The 14,568-nt window shown below is 48.1% G+C and overlaps 1 protein-coding gene across 1 annotated transcript in view; it reads right to left on the bottom strand.

Moving 5' to 3' along the window:
* Positions 1 to 6,311: 6,311 nt before the first annotated feature.
* The window catches only part of LOC308174199 (girdin-like), a gene marked incomplete at both ends in the record, with an annotated part of 79,067 nt that continues 70,810 nt past the window's right edge, over positions 6,312 to 14,568 (bottom strand). The window contains 7 exons of the mRNA XM_080549281.1: positions 6,312 to 7,289; positions 7,678 to 7,967; positions 8,567 to 8,656; positions 10,162 to 10,224; positions 10,441 to 10,656; positions 12,131 to 12,208; positions 14,139 to 14,341. Coding sequence (XP_080405407.1) covers positions 6,312 to 7,289; positions 7,678 to 7,967; positions 8,567 to 8,656; positions 10,162 to 10,224; positions 10,441 to 10,656; positions 12,131 to 12,208; positions 14,139 to 14,341 — 1,918 coding nt within the window. The remainder of the gene's footprint in view (positions 7,290 to 7,677; positions 7,968 to 8,566; positions 8,657 to 10,161; positions 10,225 to 10,440; positions 10,657 to 12,130; positions 12,209 to 14,138; positions 14,342 to 14,568) is intronic.

Here is a 14,568-nt window from a genome sequence, read left to right as displayed (position 1 = left end):
GAGTTTCATGATTGTAAACGTCTTGAAATGACAATGGATTCTTGTACATGTTCCTTGTGTTATATGTATAAAAGTTAACCTGTGCCTCAACCTTGATGTCATCTTTGACCAGACATTATCATTTCAAAAACACATATTTATAGTAGAGAAACGGTATAGGGGGGAAGTGGGGATGAGGAGGTCTTTAGGAGAGACAGTTGAGATGTAATCTGAAGAGGTGGGTTTTCAATCCTCGGCCGAAGATATGTAGTAGTGACTCTGCAGTCTTGACAGCAGAGGGAAGCTCGTTCCGCGAGGCGCCAGGAGAGTGAAAAGTCATCACGTCCAGACTTGACTAATGCATAGTATTCTATTTGGTACCACCAAGAAATTCCTAAATTAACTTAGATACAAAACTCAGCTGCCCAGACCCTCACAAAAAACCCATTCCAGATATTGTAGCTCTCCTGTCCTCCCAACAACTCCACTGGCTATCCATCAAGCACAAAATAAACTTCAAACTCCTCCTCACCACCTACAAAGCCCTCCATGGCCTGGCCCCATGCTACCTGGCCTTACTGCTCCAAACGCACAGCCCTGCCTCCCTCCACAGCCTCAGGTCTGCTGAGGCCAACCTATTGGTCTCCACATCCAGAGCAGGGCTCTAAACCTGGGGGGACAGGGCTCTAAACCTGGGGGGACAGGGCTCTAAACCTGGGGGGACAGGGCTCTAAGCCTGGGGGGACAGGGCCTTCTCCATCATGGCTCCCGCCTCTGGAATGCTCTCCCCAGGGACCTCAGGGATGCTTCCACTCTGTCCTCCTACAAACACTTTCTCTTAAGACCCACCTTTTTAAAAATGGATTTTAACGTTTGATTGATCTAGCTCATTTCTTTCTGTTTTCCCTGATGTAAAGTGTCTGAGTTTCAAGAAAAGCACTATACAAATACGTTTTATTATTATTATTATTACAGTATTAATGATGGTAATAACATCTGTTCTATGTGCGTTGGCAATTTGTTTTGTTTATGTATATTTACATTTTCTTTGTGTTGCCTTTGTGCATTTTCCTTCAGTTAAGTTAAAGTGGGCATAAACATTTATGTTGAGGAAATGTCATTATTTTTATGCTTAACCACTGGAAACACCATTAAAAAAATATGTGGGATATAAGAGTGGGAGGATTAATACCAACATCTTCCTATGAGCAAAATAGCAGTTATGAGAATGGCTGACACACAGGTGAATTAACTGTGAATCCATTATAGCTCCATATCTATCTATCCATAAAGCGCAGCCTGTTTTATAAATAATGCTTATGTCCGTTTAGAAAAATGTGCTTACGTGCAAGTCAAAGATAATAATAATAATTCATTACATTTATATAGCGCTTTTCCGAGGCTCAAAGACGCTGATGCTCAAAGAAGATGACATTCAAGTTCTTTTTTTATAAATGAGGCCCCTGATCTAGAACTTAGCTCCTGAGTTCTGTATTTGTTCATGTCGATGTGAGAATTACCTTAATGGAAATTACTGTGGAAATTAAGACCTAATTTACCAGATTTTACGAAGCAAATAAAGACCCTAATGTTTCTAATGCTGTAATGTAAAACGCTGATTTCCTCCAGTCTGTATTTGAACAGTGACACTACGTCAGAAGCCTTGATTTCTAAAGACCTCAGTATTGAGATATTAAGCACATTAGATTTGCTCCAACCAGGCATGGGTTGATGATGAACATATTTCTTTTTTTATTTAACCAGGAAAAGCTCATTAAGGCATGGATTATAATTTTCAAGGGAGACCTGGATAAGAAAGCAGCAGCCGTCAATATAACATTTCATAATATAATATACAACATAATCAGATTATGAGATAGGCTTGCAGTTATTTAGCACTTAAATTGAAATGAATTAAGATGAGTCATGTTCATAACAAGTGTGTAGCTCATCACATGATGCAGTCAGTTTGCAACTATGTCTGCAACTACAGTACCCGCGGGGGCCTGCAGAGGGAGTTGTTATAGTAGCATTAGTAGATGGAGGATAATGGATATTTATAATTATCTATATTATGCAGATTGCTGTCTTATAATAATGGATATATAGATTATACACAACCGCCATTCATCACTTTACATAAAACGCTTTAATTGGTCTGTTTCCATTCCAAGATGATCCTATACTATAGCCTTACTTCATCTAAACAGGGCCTTCAATGAATTTGTCCACACAATGAACGGTTAGCATACAGATTGACAGAGGTCCAACACAGTGGAGGCAGACATTGCGTGACGTTAGAATTATAAGGTTCTATCTCAAGTTTTGTCAAAATTTAGTTTTTTTACATAATCTGATCCATTAGGTGTTTATTAATGCCTGTGTGGTGTTATTTTTAAAATGTTGACATTTTTGAGTTAGTAATTCATAAAATACAAAGGTTCCATCTCACAAAACATAATGGAATGTAAAAACTTTGACGCTCAATATCTCTGAATTTCCCTAAAAGGAGATAGAACCTTATCATTCTAAGCTCACGATTGGAGGACTGGCTCATTGTAATGGATTCCATTCCATGCATATTATCTCCACCAACCTCCTCTGGTCCAACATTCTACCACAGCAAACTGCTGTGTTCTCGAAAGACACTTAAACTGGACATTGTCTAAATGCAGTGCAGTTGGTTGGTTTAATCAATTAAGTTATCTTAGGTGTAGTTGTGCATTTGTATGTTTCACACACACAATATGAAATGGCACACAGGAGTCTTGTGTTTCAGTTTTAATCACATCAAATGGACTTATGTAAAAGTGGAAAAGGAAATAACACAAGATCATCATCATCACATACACAGTAAACTTACACGTGGTGGGCATTTGTACACACACAGAGAGCTGAGCTCCGCATACGGTGGAGATTGCCCAGAGGCACTGATCTAGTATCAGTTTTACTTACCCCAAATCCTAACATTTACCCTAAGAGGGAAATATGTCTTAACTGATCCAAGATCAGTGCCTAGGGACAACTCTACCCCAATGCCAGCTGGGCTTGGCGCTCCCGAATCTTAGCTTACACAACCTTCACTTGATTGGCTGTCAATCAATCACACAGTTGGCATGACGCCACTTCCCATGAGTCATTTTGGCATTTCAGGAAAAAACAACAACGAGTTGAAACAACAACAACGTCCATTCTGATTGGTAGGGAAGGCGTGGTGGTCGATTGCTCCATGCAGATTGTGGTTAGTTGGTTGACCTTGTCGTCTTGTAGTGTCCACATGCGTTTGTTTGTTTCCTGTGCAGAGGCCTGTGCCTGGAGGAGTAGTCAGCCCTAGTCGGTTTCCACAGTAGAGATGTTGCAGGTTGCATGCTCATATACAAACATATGTATTTATTATCATCGTTGAATGGCAGAATGACAGCAGAAAGTCCTGCTGATTCAGAGTCACACAGAGGACAGAACGGAGTCCCCAGGGTCTAGGTTAAGCTCACCCTGCTTTTGGCTTTGCGTGAACGTTGGCACCAAAAGTCGCTCGGTGAGGCGTGCACGTGGCGTACGACGGTACGAGTGCACAAAGCAGTCTGTGTCACTGTCACACCATAGGCTACAGCAGTGCAATTCGCCAGAGGACTTATAGAAAACAATTGTCAGCATGTACATGTTTTTAAATGTTTTTTTTGTTTCCTTGATTCAAGGAAAAAAAAAGAGAGAGGAAGTTTACTTTTCTCTATCGAAGCATCCTTGATTTTTTTTCCTTTAAAAACCCAGATTTCTACAATCTTTTAATTCTCACTGAAGACCTTCTCAGCAGACCCCACTTATAAAGGCTTCAGACAGACAGCTTGAAGGTCACTTTTCTCTCTGAGTTTGGAGGCAGACAGAAGAGTGAGAGAAGAAGAGAAGAAGAGAGGGGGGACAAACAAAAGAACAGAGTGAGGAGGAAGTAGAGAGGGGGGGGACAGAAAAAGAGGTTAGGTCAGAAATGACATCAGAGAGAACTGACGGACAAAAATACGGACGAACAGGAAAGCGACCTGAGGTCATGCATCATCAGGGTGTGTGGGGGGGGGCAACAGCGTGACACTGAAGCCATGCAGTACTGCAGATACAGCGACTGACTCACAAAGCAGCACCGCATCCTAATCCAGTAGCCTACTATACCACCGTTGCTATCACCTCGAATCCCAACAGAGAAAAGTAAAAGCTGTCAGCATATTTAACACTGCAGGGGGCAGGGAGGGGGGTGCATGTAGGTATGTAGGAGAATCTCCTGTTGGACAGGCGGTTGGACACAGAAAATGAGCGACACTGGTGTCGTATGCCATGCGGGCTGGGTTCCTTCAACGTGTCCTTAACCAGGCACCAGCCAGCAGGGGGGTGGGGGCAGTAGGCCAGCAGGGGGTTGGGGGTGGGGGGGGCAGTAGCTAGACGGCAGGTGGGTGGGCAGACTCCAGCGCAGCAGCAACAAGCACGTGCAGGATGATGAACACCTGTTGTTGACACCACTGACAGTTACCATGGAGACCACCCCCCCCCCCCCCATTCCATCCCATAACCAATCCCTGTAGTGGAGCGAGCAGCACTCACCACATGAACTCACAGCGTTTAGGAGCCCTGCTGTTCCCCAGCTCTGCTTTTTGACTTTCTGCGCTCTTGCAACAGTTCAACATCTGTAGGACAAAGGCAATGTCATACAATCTGAATATAAGACTGCAGGTTTATGGGTTAAACTGTACACACACATTTTTAGATAAATAGGATAAAACAAAATCTCATATGGTACGGTAAATACAAAAGCAGAAATAAATAACAATCTACTACGATAAGACTAAGACATTGCTATTCGCTACTCCTATCGCTAGTGCATAAAGCAGTGCTTTCTGTCCTTTAAATATAACTTAATATGGCCATTGATTTTGTAGTATGTGAGTGTACATACCCCTCTGGATTAAATACTCAGCACCAACCTCAATGAGAAAGAACCATCATTCACAAAATAATCTGTCCATCATATGCTTTGCTCACTTGCTCAATCCTGTCACTACTGTACCAACGGACACTTGCATCGTAGGGTGACTTAATCTCGAGACACCACAACTATGACTTCAATTCTTTACATCCTCTCCTCCACTGAAACTGTCCCTTGTCGATGATTTTGTGAATGACGCCTCTTCCTGTATCAAACAATCACCCTTAACCCCCAATTCACCCAGTTCACCCAATCAGCACCACCGAATTGAACTCATTATTCGATCGGAAAAACAAACAGAAACAGAAAAACCGTGTGCACAAAAACACAACAACACACCACTAAAGAAAAAACACTCAAGAAAAGAAAAAAACTGAAACAAAGATCAAACCATTTTGATCAGACAAATCAAAATGAGCTGGTTTGGGACAGATTAAAGCCATGCAGATCAGTGGACAGTGCATCAATAATGCAGATCAGTGGACAAATGCATCAATAATGCATGGATAATGCATTGATACAGCAGGATGAGGTTGGTAAGAGCATAATGCAATATGATACAGTTTACACAGTAAAGGACAGGACTCTCCCAGGTACAGTGCATACCAACCACCACAGGAGACAAGAGGGGAAACAGAAGCTATTATCTCACATTAATAGATCACAAACTGGGTTTCTTTAGAAAGATAAGAATAGCTGGTTTCTCTCAAGGGCTAGATTACATAAATGACAAGTCCAGAAATAGAATTTAGAACTCGGCAGTTAACCTGCCCCCCTCAGAAAGCCGTGTTACCATGGGGACCACGGTGTTCTACAAGCCTGGTTTCACCCCAACTTCGGAGCACTTTACTGTAAGTAGCACTTCTGACATGTGGGATTCCGCATGCGTCAACAGGATCCTAATGTTTCGACACGTTTTGAAAGAGAGTACGGCTTGACTGTTACAACTACAATCTCAAAAATATTTCCATAAAGGGTTAAGATGGATGTAATCTTAAAATGTGGTTTTTACAACTGAAACCAGCTATTTAAGAGCCCACTAATGCAGATAATAGTCTCGTGTTGTCAGCTAGACAACAAGAGTTTTCGAGTGGTGAATATGAACCTGTGTTTAGCAGGACATCCAGAGAACCCAACTTCCACAAGACAAGAGGGGAGAATGAATCAAAACCAAGGAAGGAGAAACAGGTGATAAACATCCATGTAAAGAAAGAAACAAAGCATAACAAGCAACATAATAGCATGATAGTGCTTTGATAACATAACAAGCATGCAGAGGAGGGGGTCATTCTCCCAGCTGTCCCAGGTCTTTATACAGGTCCCAGGTCAGATCACCAGATCCGCCCGGGCCGGAGCCTCACATTCACACACAACCATATTCATACCACAGTGATAGGTTGTCCTCTTGGCTAAGTGGAGGGGATTGGTCAGCATCGATCACATGATTAGTAACAATACCCTCTTTATCTTCATTCTGGTCAGGGTCAGGCTTTGGCCCGTTTGATTGGTTGTGGGCATTTTCATTTTCGGTAGGGGTGGGCCGGGGTTGGGGCTGGGGGGGTGTTGTTTTCCCTGGGGGGCCACTGATGTTACTGACCAGGGAGGGGTTGAGGGAGAGGAAGGCGTGGTTCTTGGCCCCTACACCGCCCGCGAAGGAGGGCTCACTGAAGATGGAGTCCATGAACACTGACTCTACCGTGAAGGAGGAGCCAAAGAAAGACTCCAGACTGGACAGGTCCGCCTCCGCCCTACTGCAGGGCAGGCTGACTGACTTGGGCAGAGGAACCGGGGGCGCGGCGGGGGGGCTAGGCTGAGGGGACTGGGATGGGGGGATGGTGCTGGTGGCGGTGGCGGTGGTGGTGGAGGAGGGGTACTCACTGGGTGTGGTGTTGGAGCGAGCCTTAGAGGAGGAGGAGGGCGAGGGGTCGACAGACACGGGCTGGCGGATGTCTTTAGACAGCATGTCGTGGATGCTGGTCCGACGCGTGGAGCCCTCGGCCGTGGAGATGACGCTACTGGCCCGGGGCAGGGTGGAGGAGGTGGAGGAGGAGGAGTCCAGACGCTCGGACACGGACGTGGCTCGGCCCTGGGCGGAGAGGCGCGGCTGGACCGAACCCTTCACCCGCGTGCTCTCCGCCTTGCGCAGGGTCGGACGTCCCGGTTGGCCTCCGGTCGACCTCGGGGGCCGGCTGTCGGAGGTGACGGGCGCCGCCCTCCCGCTGGCCGAGCGCAGGATGCCCCGCCCCTTGGGGGCGCCGGAAGAGGTGGAGCTTCTCTGCACGTGCTCAGTGGCCGCGGAGAGGCGGGGCGAGTCCACGGTCAGGTTCTCCTGGCTGCCAGACTAGAGGAGGAGAACACGTCCACGTTACCAACGTGACCAACACTTGACTTGACCAAAAAAAGACTGTTTCAAGTGTTGTCAAAGTAAAAACAGAGGAGGCATCAATGTTACCACACCATGACCCCCCCACCTGTCCCCTCGCCTCTAGAAAACCACCATAACAAATAGAATAGAAAAACATGGGTCGATATCTGTATTAAATATCTGTTATTAAATAATGAAATCTGAGCTGTGCTTCACAGTAGAACTGATTGGGAGTAACAACTACTTCTTATGACTTGATCAACAACACATCTGAAACCTACGGATGGAAACACAAACGGACGAAACGAGTTGTCAGTTAAATGGCTGTGTGCTAACAGCGGCGTGTCGCTAGTGTCCTAGTCACCTCGTCGGGGTCGATGCTCTCCTCCAGGAACTCCTGCAGAGAGACCACCTCGCTGCCCGGGGAGCCTGGCTTCTTCTTGGTGGCGGAGGTGGTGGGTCCCCCCGGGGGCTCCTGGCTCCTCCTCAGCTGGAGGGGGCTCTGGTGGGAGGAGCGCTGGGAGGGGTGCTGCTGGTGGGACAGGGGCTGTTGGACGGGGCTGCTGCCACTAGACCACACCTCCTGGTCCAGACTGAGGCTGAACTCTCCGCTGCTCTCGCTGTGGGGCCTGCTGAGGCTGCCGTTCAACGTGCCTGTTAAAAAAACACACAACCCGCAGGACGCACACAGCTCAGGACACAACTCACCTCCACAGTTAGAACATAGCTACAACCCCCCGGTACCAACACTACTAAGCACCAGTACATCTGAGAACAAACATTGTAGTTCTGTGACCTGGTTATTAACCGACATAACCGATTGAAACGGCATGTTTTGGTGTGACGAGGCAAAATCAAACGAATGACTGGATGTAACTTTAATTCACAGTGTGTGTGTGTGTGTGTGTGTGTGTGTGAGTCAGAGAGGAACACAAAGGAGGAGGCAGGCTATAGTAGGTAGGAGAGGGAGGGGATGTTGGAAGGTGTGGGTGGTAGCATGGAAGAAAGGGGGGGGGGGGGTACAGGTACAGTAGGAACATAGGAGAGAGAGAGAGAGAGAGAGAGAGAGAGAGAGAGAGAGAGAGTGAGAGGGAGGGGGCAGAGGGAGCACCAGGAGAGGAGGGGGGGGGGGTCAGAGGGAGAGGGGGGTCAGAGGGAGACGAGGGGAGGGGAGATGAAGACAAGGAGGGAGGGGGGGGGCAGAGGGGGAGGGTGGAGAGGAGAGATAGAGAAGGGGGGCAGAGGTAGCATACCTTTGGCCTCCAGTGGAGACGAATGAGAGTTATTATTGCTATTACTACTGGCGTTGGTCTTGTTGCTATGGAGACTGGAGGGTCTGGAGGCTGGGGACAGGGACAGGGAAAGGGGGATGAGAGAGAGAGGAGAGGGAGAGAAAATAAGAGGGGGAGGTGAGGAGAAGGGAGGGAGAGGAGATGAGAGGGGGGAGAGGAGAGAGGGAGGAGAAGGGAGGGAGAGGAGAGAGGGAGGGGAAGGAGAGGGGGAGAAGAGAGAGAGAGAGGGCACAGCACAAACAGCGTGAGAGAAACACAGGACACGCAGGGACAACAGATGGTTCCATGCAGACGGGGCAGGCAGGAGCCAAGGTGGCATGCTGCCACGGTAACGCCCCAACACGCCCAATCACAAACGGGGTGGTTGAGGGGGTGACATGCAATGCAACCTTAAAGTAAAGGAGTCACATGGAAGGATTAGACCCAAACCTGATTGTGTGGAGAGACGGAGGGGAGGGGGAGGGGCCCTTGTGAAAAGATTGGGGGAGGGGCTTAGGTCTTTGAGGGGGGTGGAGGGGGCAGGGTAGTGATTTAACCCAGGAGAGAAGAGGCCGAACGTGTGGTGCACACAGTAGAACCAAGTAGTAGTACCAAATGTGCTCCCAAGTCAATCAGACACACCTCAAGTCCCAGCAGCTCTGAGAATGATTATGCTGCTGTGTGACAACTTGTGAAATCGAGGCATAGTGATCTTAGTGGAGGCCGACAGACAGACAGACAGAGAGGTGAGTCAGTGAACTTACAACAGATGCTACAGGGGACTCTGCACATAGTAGCCACAGGAGGACTGCTAAAGACCTGCAGGCCTGGCCCAGTATCACACACACGCGCACACACACACACACGCGCACACACACGCGCACACACACACACACGCGCACACACACACACACACACACACACACACACACCTGAGTCAATGTCCTCTTCACACACACGCACAGACAGACACAGACAGACACAGACACAGACACACACACCCACACACTACAGCCTATAGACTGGCTCCAACACCTTTTTCTAGTGGCTGCAGTTCAACTGAGCCATAAATGGGCTTTTAACTATAAGAGGTCCGTTTTGTTGTCGGCCATACTGTTATGAGAATTCAGGTAAGCAAGTTGAAGAAATAGGCCTTGAAGTTCCTTCTGTTGATATTGACTTGGTATGACCATGTGCTAGTGAGAGAGAGAATGGACTGGACAGGCCCGGTATCTCTGTTAAAGGACATGCTTTAGTGCTGCTACTGTCCCTTCGCTAGGCTGACTTACTGTAACAGACACGACAGATGCAATTTGTGAGAATGAGTTGACGGTTAATGGTAGCATGCTAAATGTAGCCTGATCTCTAATGGAAACACACTGGTATGTCGGGGGTTTAATGAGCCAACTACTGCACACCGTAATGGTACAACATTATTATGTAACAACAGATTGACTTTAGGATGGTTTCAATACACAGCAGTTTTTGATGTTACATTGCCAGCATTTGGTTGACGGCCCTGTTATTCAATGAGACGGTAATGGAAGTGCCTTGTCCTGCAGGTCGACGGCCCTTACCTTGACCTCTGACACCGGCGTGGTCGTCTGATGACCCTTGGACGTCCTCACAAGACAGGTTTTCTGGAGGAGAGAAAGAGAGAAGGGAGAGAGAGACGTATTCAAACAAAACCGACAGCTATGATGAAAGAAAGAAACCACAATAAAAAACGTTCATAGGGCTCTCTTGCTTTGTTCCTTTTTTTACTCTCTCTCAACCTCTCTCGTTCTCTCTGTCTCTCACACACACACACACACACACACACACACACACACACACACACAGTCCAAGGCTCTCACCTTTGACCTTCAGCCTCTGCTTGGCCCTCTGTTTAGGCAGAGTGAGGGTGGCGTAGTTGATGGCGTTGGTAGAGTAGGCCATGGAGCCCAGCTCTTTCATCCGCTGCTGTGTGCTGGTGGCCGTCCCGTCCCCCTCCTCCGGACCCCCCAGGTTCTCACTGCTGCCCGCCCACTGGCCGCCCGCCAACGCCATGGTCTGGAGCAGGTCATTCATGGCTGGGGAGGGAGGGAGGGAGGGAGTGGGGGGGGGGGGGGGGGGGATAAGTTAGCAAAGACTCCGCCGCCAGGATTGGGGTCCATCATTCTAAATTCAAATTCACCCAATGCCAAAGAAGTGAATTGAAATTCTCAATTTCTGAATTGAGAAAATCACCCATTGTTTTTTCTATGAGGATTTATTTTTCTCCGAATTCATTAATTGAATTTCCATTCAGTTGTGGCATTGAATGAACTGAAAGTTGGATTGATTAACCCCAACCCAGCCAACCCAGCCCTGCTGTTTAAGGGCAGGAGGCCCCAGCACCAGACCCTGGGTGAGGGTGGGGCACAGGGAGGGTGGAGAGGTAAGCCAAGTAGGAAACGTGGGGCATGCAGAGCTGCATAGGACCGGCGGCAGCATTCAGGGAACACAGACCACAGCTACGGTCAGAGAGGCAGCAGGCCCATGTCAGCATGGCAGCATGCACACGGGCTGACAGGCAGCCGACTGAAGAGGACGACACAGAGACGATAGAAGAGAAGTAGAGAGAGAGAGAGAGAGAGAGAGAGAGACAGAGACAGAGAGAGAGAGACAGAGAGAGAGAGAGAGAGACAGAGAGAGAGAGAGACAGAGAGAAGAGAGAGAGAGAGAGATAGAAAGAAAGAAAGGAAACATCAAGAATAAAAAGGCACTAGAAAAACGGCTCCATTTCAAGTCCTACGTGGTGAGTGGGGAAGGAGAGAGTAGAGCAGTCGGTGCTCGATTAGTCATGCCTGCAACGTTGCAGTGAGAGGAGAGGCAGAGATGCAGCTCACGCCACGGACGGCGATGAGGCCACACACACTCTCACACCCACCCCACCCCCCCTCCACACACACACACACACACACCCCCCACACTGTACAGTGTAATGGAATGGCATACAGTACCTCCCCGTTGCACTGTCACAGACGGACTAAATCTAGACTACACCTAGAGCTCAGCTACAGATACCACAACTACAGACTAATAACCACAAACAAACTACAGTTAAAGAACCACAACAGTTCACAGAACACCACCACAAGTCACAGTCACATGACCTCCGGTATCAGTATTACGTTCGTGTCTGAACGGCGTGAGTACTTTAATCATCTACATTCTTAAGCGCTTGTGTTTCATTACATTAAAAGTAAACAACAACAACAACAACAAAATCACCTCCATCAAACACAACAATGAGTTATTAAACTATCAATATGATAACTAGTATCAATGAATACAGAATTAGTTATAGGCCTGTGTGTGACCTTCGATTAGACGGCACACTACTAGTCTAATGCTACTACTGTTTAGAGAGAAAAGAGAGAGAAACGCTACGAGCTAACAAGAGAACAGGGTTAGTAAGACCGGCGAAGCAACTGAGGCGGGTGCAGGCCGGAGGAGGTGTAGCAGGAAGGAGGGAGGAGGAGGTGGAGGGGAGGAACCAGGGGGGGTAGCCGGAGGTCTTACACATGGACCGGCGGTAGACGGCCTTCGCTCGGTCTTTCTCCTTGGATCTGTTCCTCAAAAAGGGCAACCTTTTCAGAGCTGTCACGTGACCAGCCAAAAGCAGAGGACAGGAAGAGAGAGGAGAGGAGAGGGTGGGTCAGAAACACCCGCCCAGGAAGAGATGGAGGGAGGGAGTCAGGGAGGGAGGGAGGAGAAGAGAGAGGAGGGAAGAAACAGATGGATGTTGTTAACAATGAGAACAGGGGGAGGAGAACCAGAAGAACACAACAGTCCTGAAGGCTCGACAGACAGGGACAGAGAAACAAAGACACACGACAATAACACACACACACTACCTGTGTGCTGTCGACACTGACACACACACAGACGTACTGTACGTTCACACGCACGCATGTGAACACACACACACACACACACACACACATACATAGTACACACAGACACAAAGAGGGCCGTATTGGCCACTAACTTGCAGTCTTATTCACACAATTTTAGGCAAAACAACCAGACACAGAGACCTCAGTGGGATGGGTGTGAAGACGGTTGACACACTGTAGACACACTCTACACAAGGGACACACACAGGACACACACACACACACACACACACACACATGGTGGAGTATATTAAAGGGTGCAATTAGGAGAGTAAAAATGGGGTAACTTCACAGCAGTGAAGACTGTCCGCAGGGAAGACACGGGAGGTTCTGAAAGATTATTAGATTACTGTGGTCTTTTTTCCAGAGCTTCCAAAAGAGAAAATGAAATACAGTGACTGTTGTAAGTTCCTGCAGAGCTGTGTGTGTGTGTGTGTGTGTGTGTGTGTGTGTGTGTGTGTGTGTGTGTGTGTGTGTGTGTGTGTGTGTGTGTGTGATGCTACAGACAGTAGAGCTTCTTTCAGCATCTACAGTGCTATTCTTCTATTTTGCCCTTCAAATGAAGGGTCTCCACCCATTATGTTCCAGAAGCTTCTGTTTGGAATAGCAACATGTTCATAGTGTTTCTGAGCTTCAGCTGAATTGAGCAGCAGGTGACCTACAATCTATTGCACCTTTTAATAGATATGGACATTGAAGTGATGAGTGATGACATGTTGTCATGCCCTGAGTGACAGGACAGCTCGGCTACAAACCCCGCCCCTAACCCCTCCCCCTCCCCCTCCCCTACGCAGCGTACCATTCGAAGAGCCCTGCTCTGGGGCGTTCTGCGCTCGCCGCCCTTTCGCACAGAGAGAGAAAAACAAGCACAACGTTAAGCCTGTACGCGCACGCACCCGCAAACGCCACGAGTATTCATACACGCTTGCACGTTCGCGCGCAAACACACACACACACACACGCAGCGATGAGAAGCTTCGGCAGACCCTGTCTCTTCACCTAGATACTTGTGATGGTCTAGACATGAGAGATATTACATAAGATGGCCCAACGTTGGCCTGTGTCAGCGTGTACTGTGACTGACCGAGCTGGTACGTGGGAGGGTGCACCGCTCTCTGTCCTGTCAGCATGTCTTATATCATGTGACCTACATGTGCTTCTCATGACTGACTGAGTACGTCTTTATTTCTCCTAACTCAGCATGTATGTGATCAACCAGGCCTGTCTGTGTCTTGGCCACTGTGTCCTTGTTTTTTTACCTTTATGTTACTAGGTACGTTGATGTATTCGCATTTGCAGCAACGACCTGGGGAACAGTCGCAAGGGGAGAGGAGAGGGGATGAACGAGCCAATTGAAAGCAGGGGGGGTGGCCATGATAGTACCAAGGCCATGATAGTACCAAGGGCCAGATTGGGAAGTTATCCAGGGCACCGGTGTTAACATGTCAACACATTCTCTGTGTTGCCTTCTTGCCAGGTCGACCTCTCAAAAGAGGTTTACAACCTCAACGGGTCTTACCTGGTACATAAAGGGTCAATGAAACACATCTAAAATCATTCGAACTAGGTTGTGCTTTTGGGTTTTAATAGATACGGGTGTGTTCTCTAGGGCCTGAAAGTCCAATACTTACTGCTGCTCCTCTTGTGTGTGAGCGTGTCGTCCAGGGAGTTGGACCCGGAGCCGATGGAGGAGCTGTCCTGACTGTCCAGGGGGAGGCCGAGGAAGCCCTCGCTAGACTCGGACCTGGTGGGGGTCAACGTCAGGGAACGCATCCTCTCTCTGCTCTTAGGCTTGATCAACTTCTTCATCTTCAGAGCGATCCAGTTACCTCGTCTGTGGAGAGAGGTGGGAGGGGGGAGAGGGGGGGGGAGAAAAGGAGGGAGAGACAGGAGGAGAGAGAGAGCAAGAGAAGGAGAGTGAGAGTGTAAGAGATAGAGGGTGAGAGTGTGAGTGAGAGAGTGAGAGAGTGTGAGAGAGTGTGAGAGTGAGAGAGTGAGAGAGAGAGAGTGAGAGAGAGAGAGTGAGAGAGGGAGAGAGAAATAGAGTGAGAGAGAGAGAGA

The sequence above is a fragment of the Nansenia antarctica genome (genome assembly GCF_963989245.1).
Source record: "Nansenia antarctica genome assembly, chromosome: 19".
In the NCBI taxonomy this organism is placed as follows: Eukaryota; Metazoa; Chordata; class Actinopteri; order Argentiniformes; family Microstomatidae; genus Nansenia; species Nansenia antarctica.
This window is presented reverse-complemented; position numbering and strand designations above follow the sequence as displayed.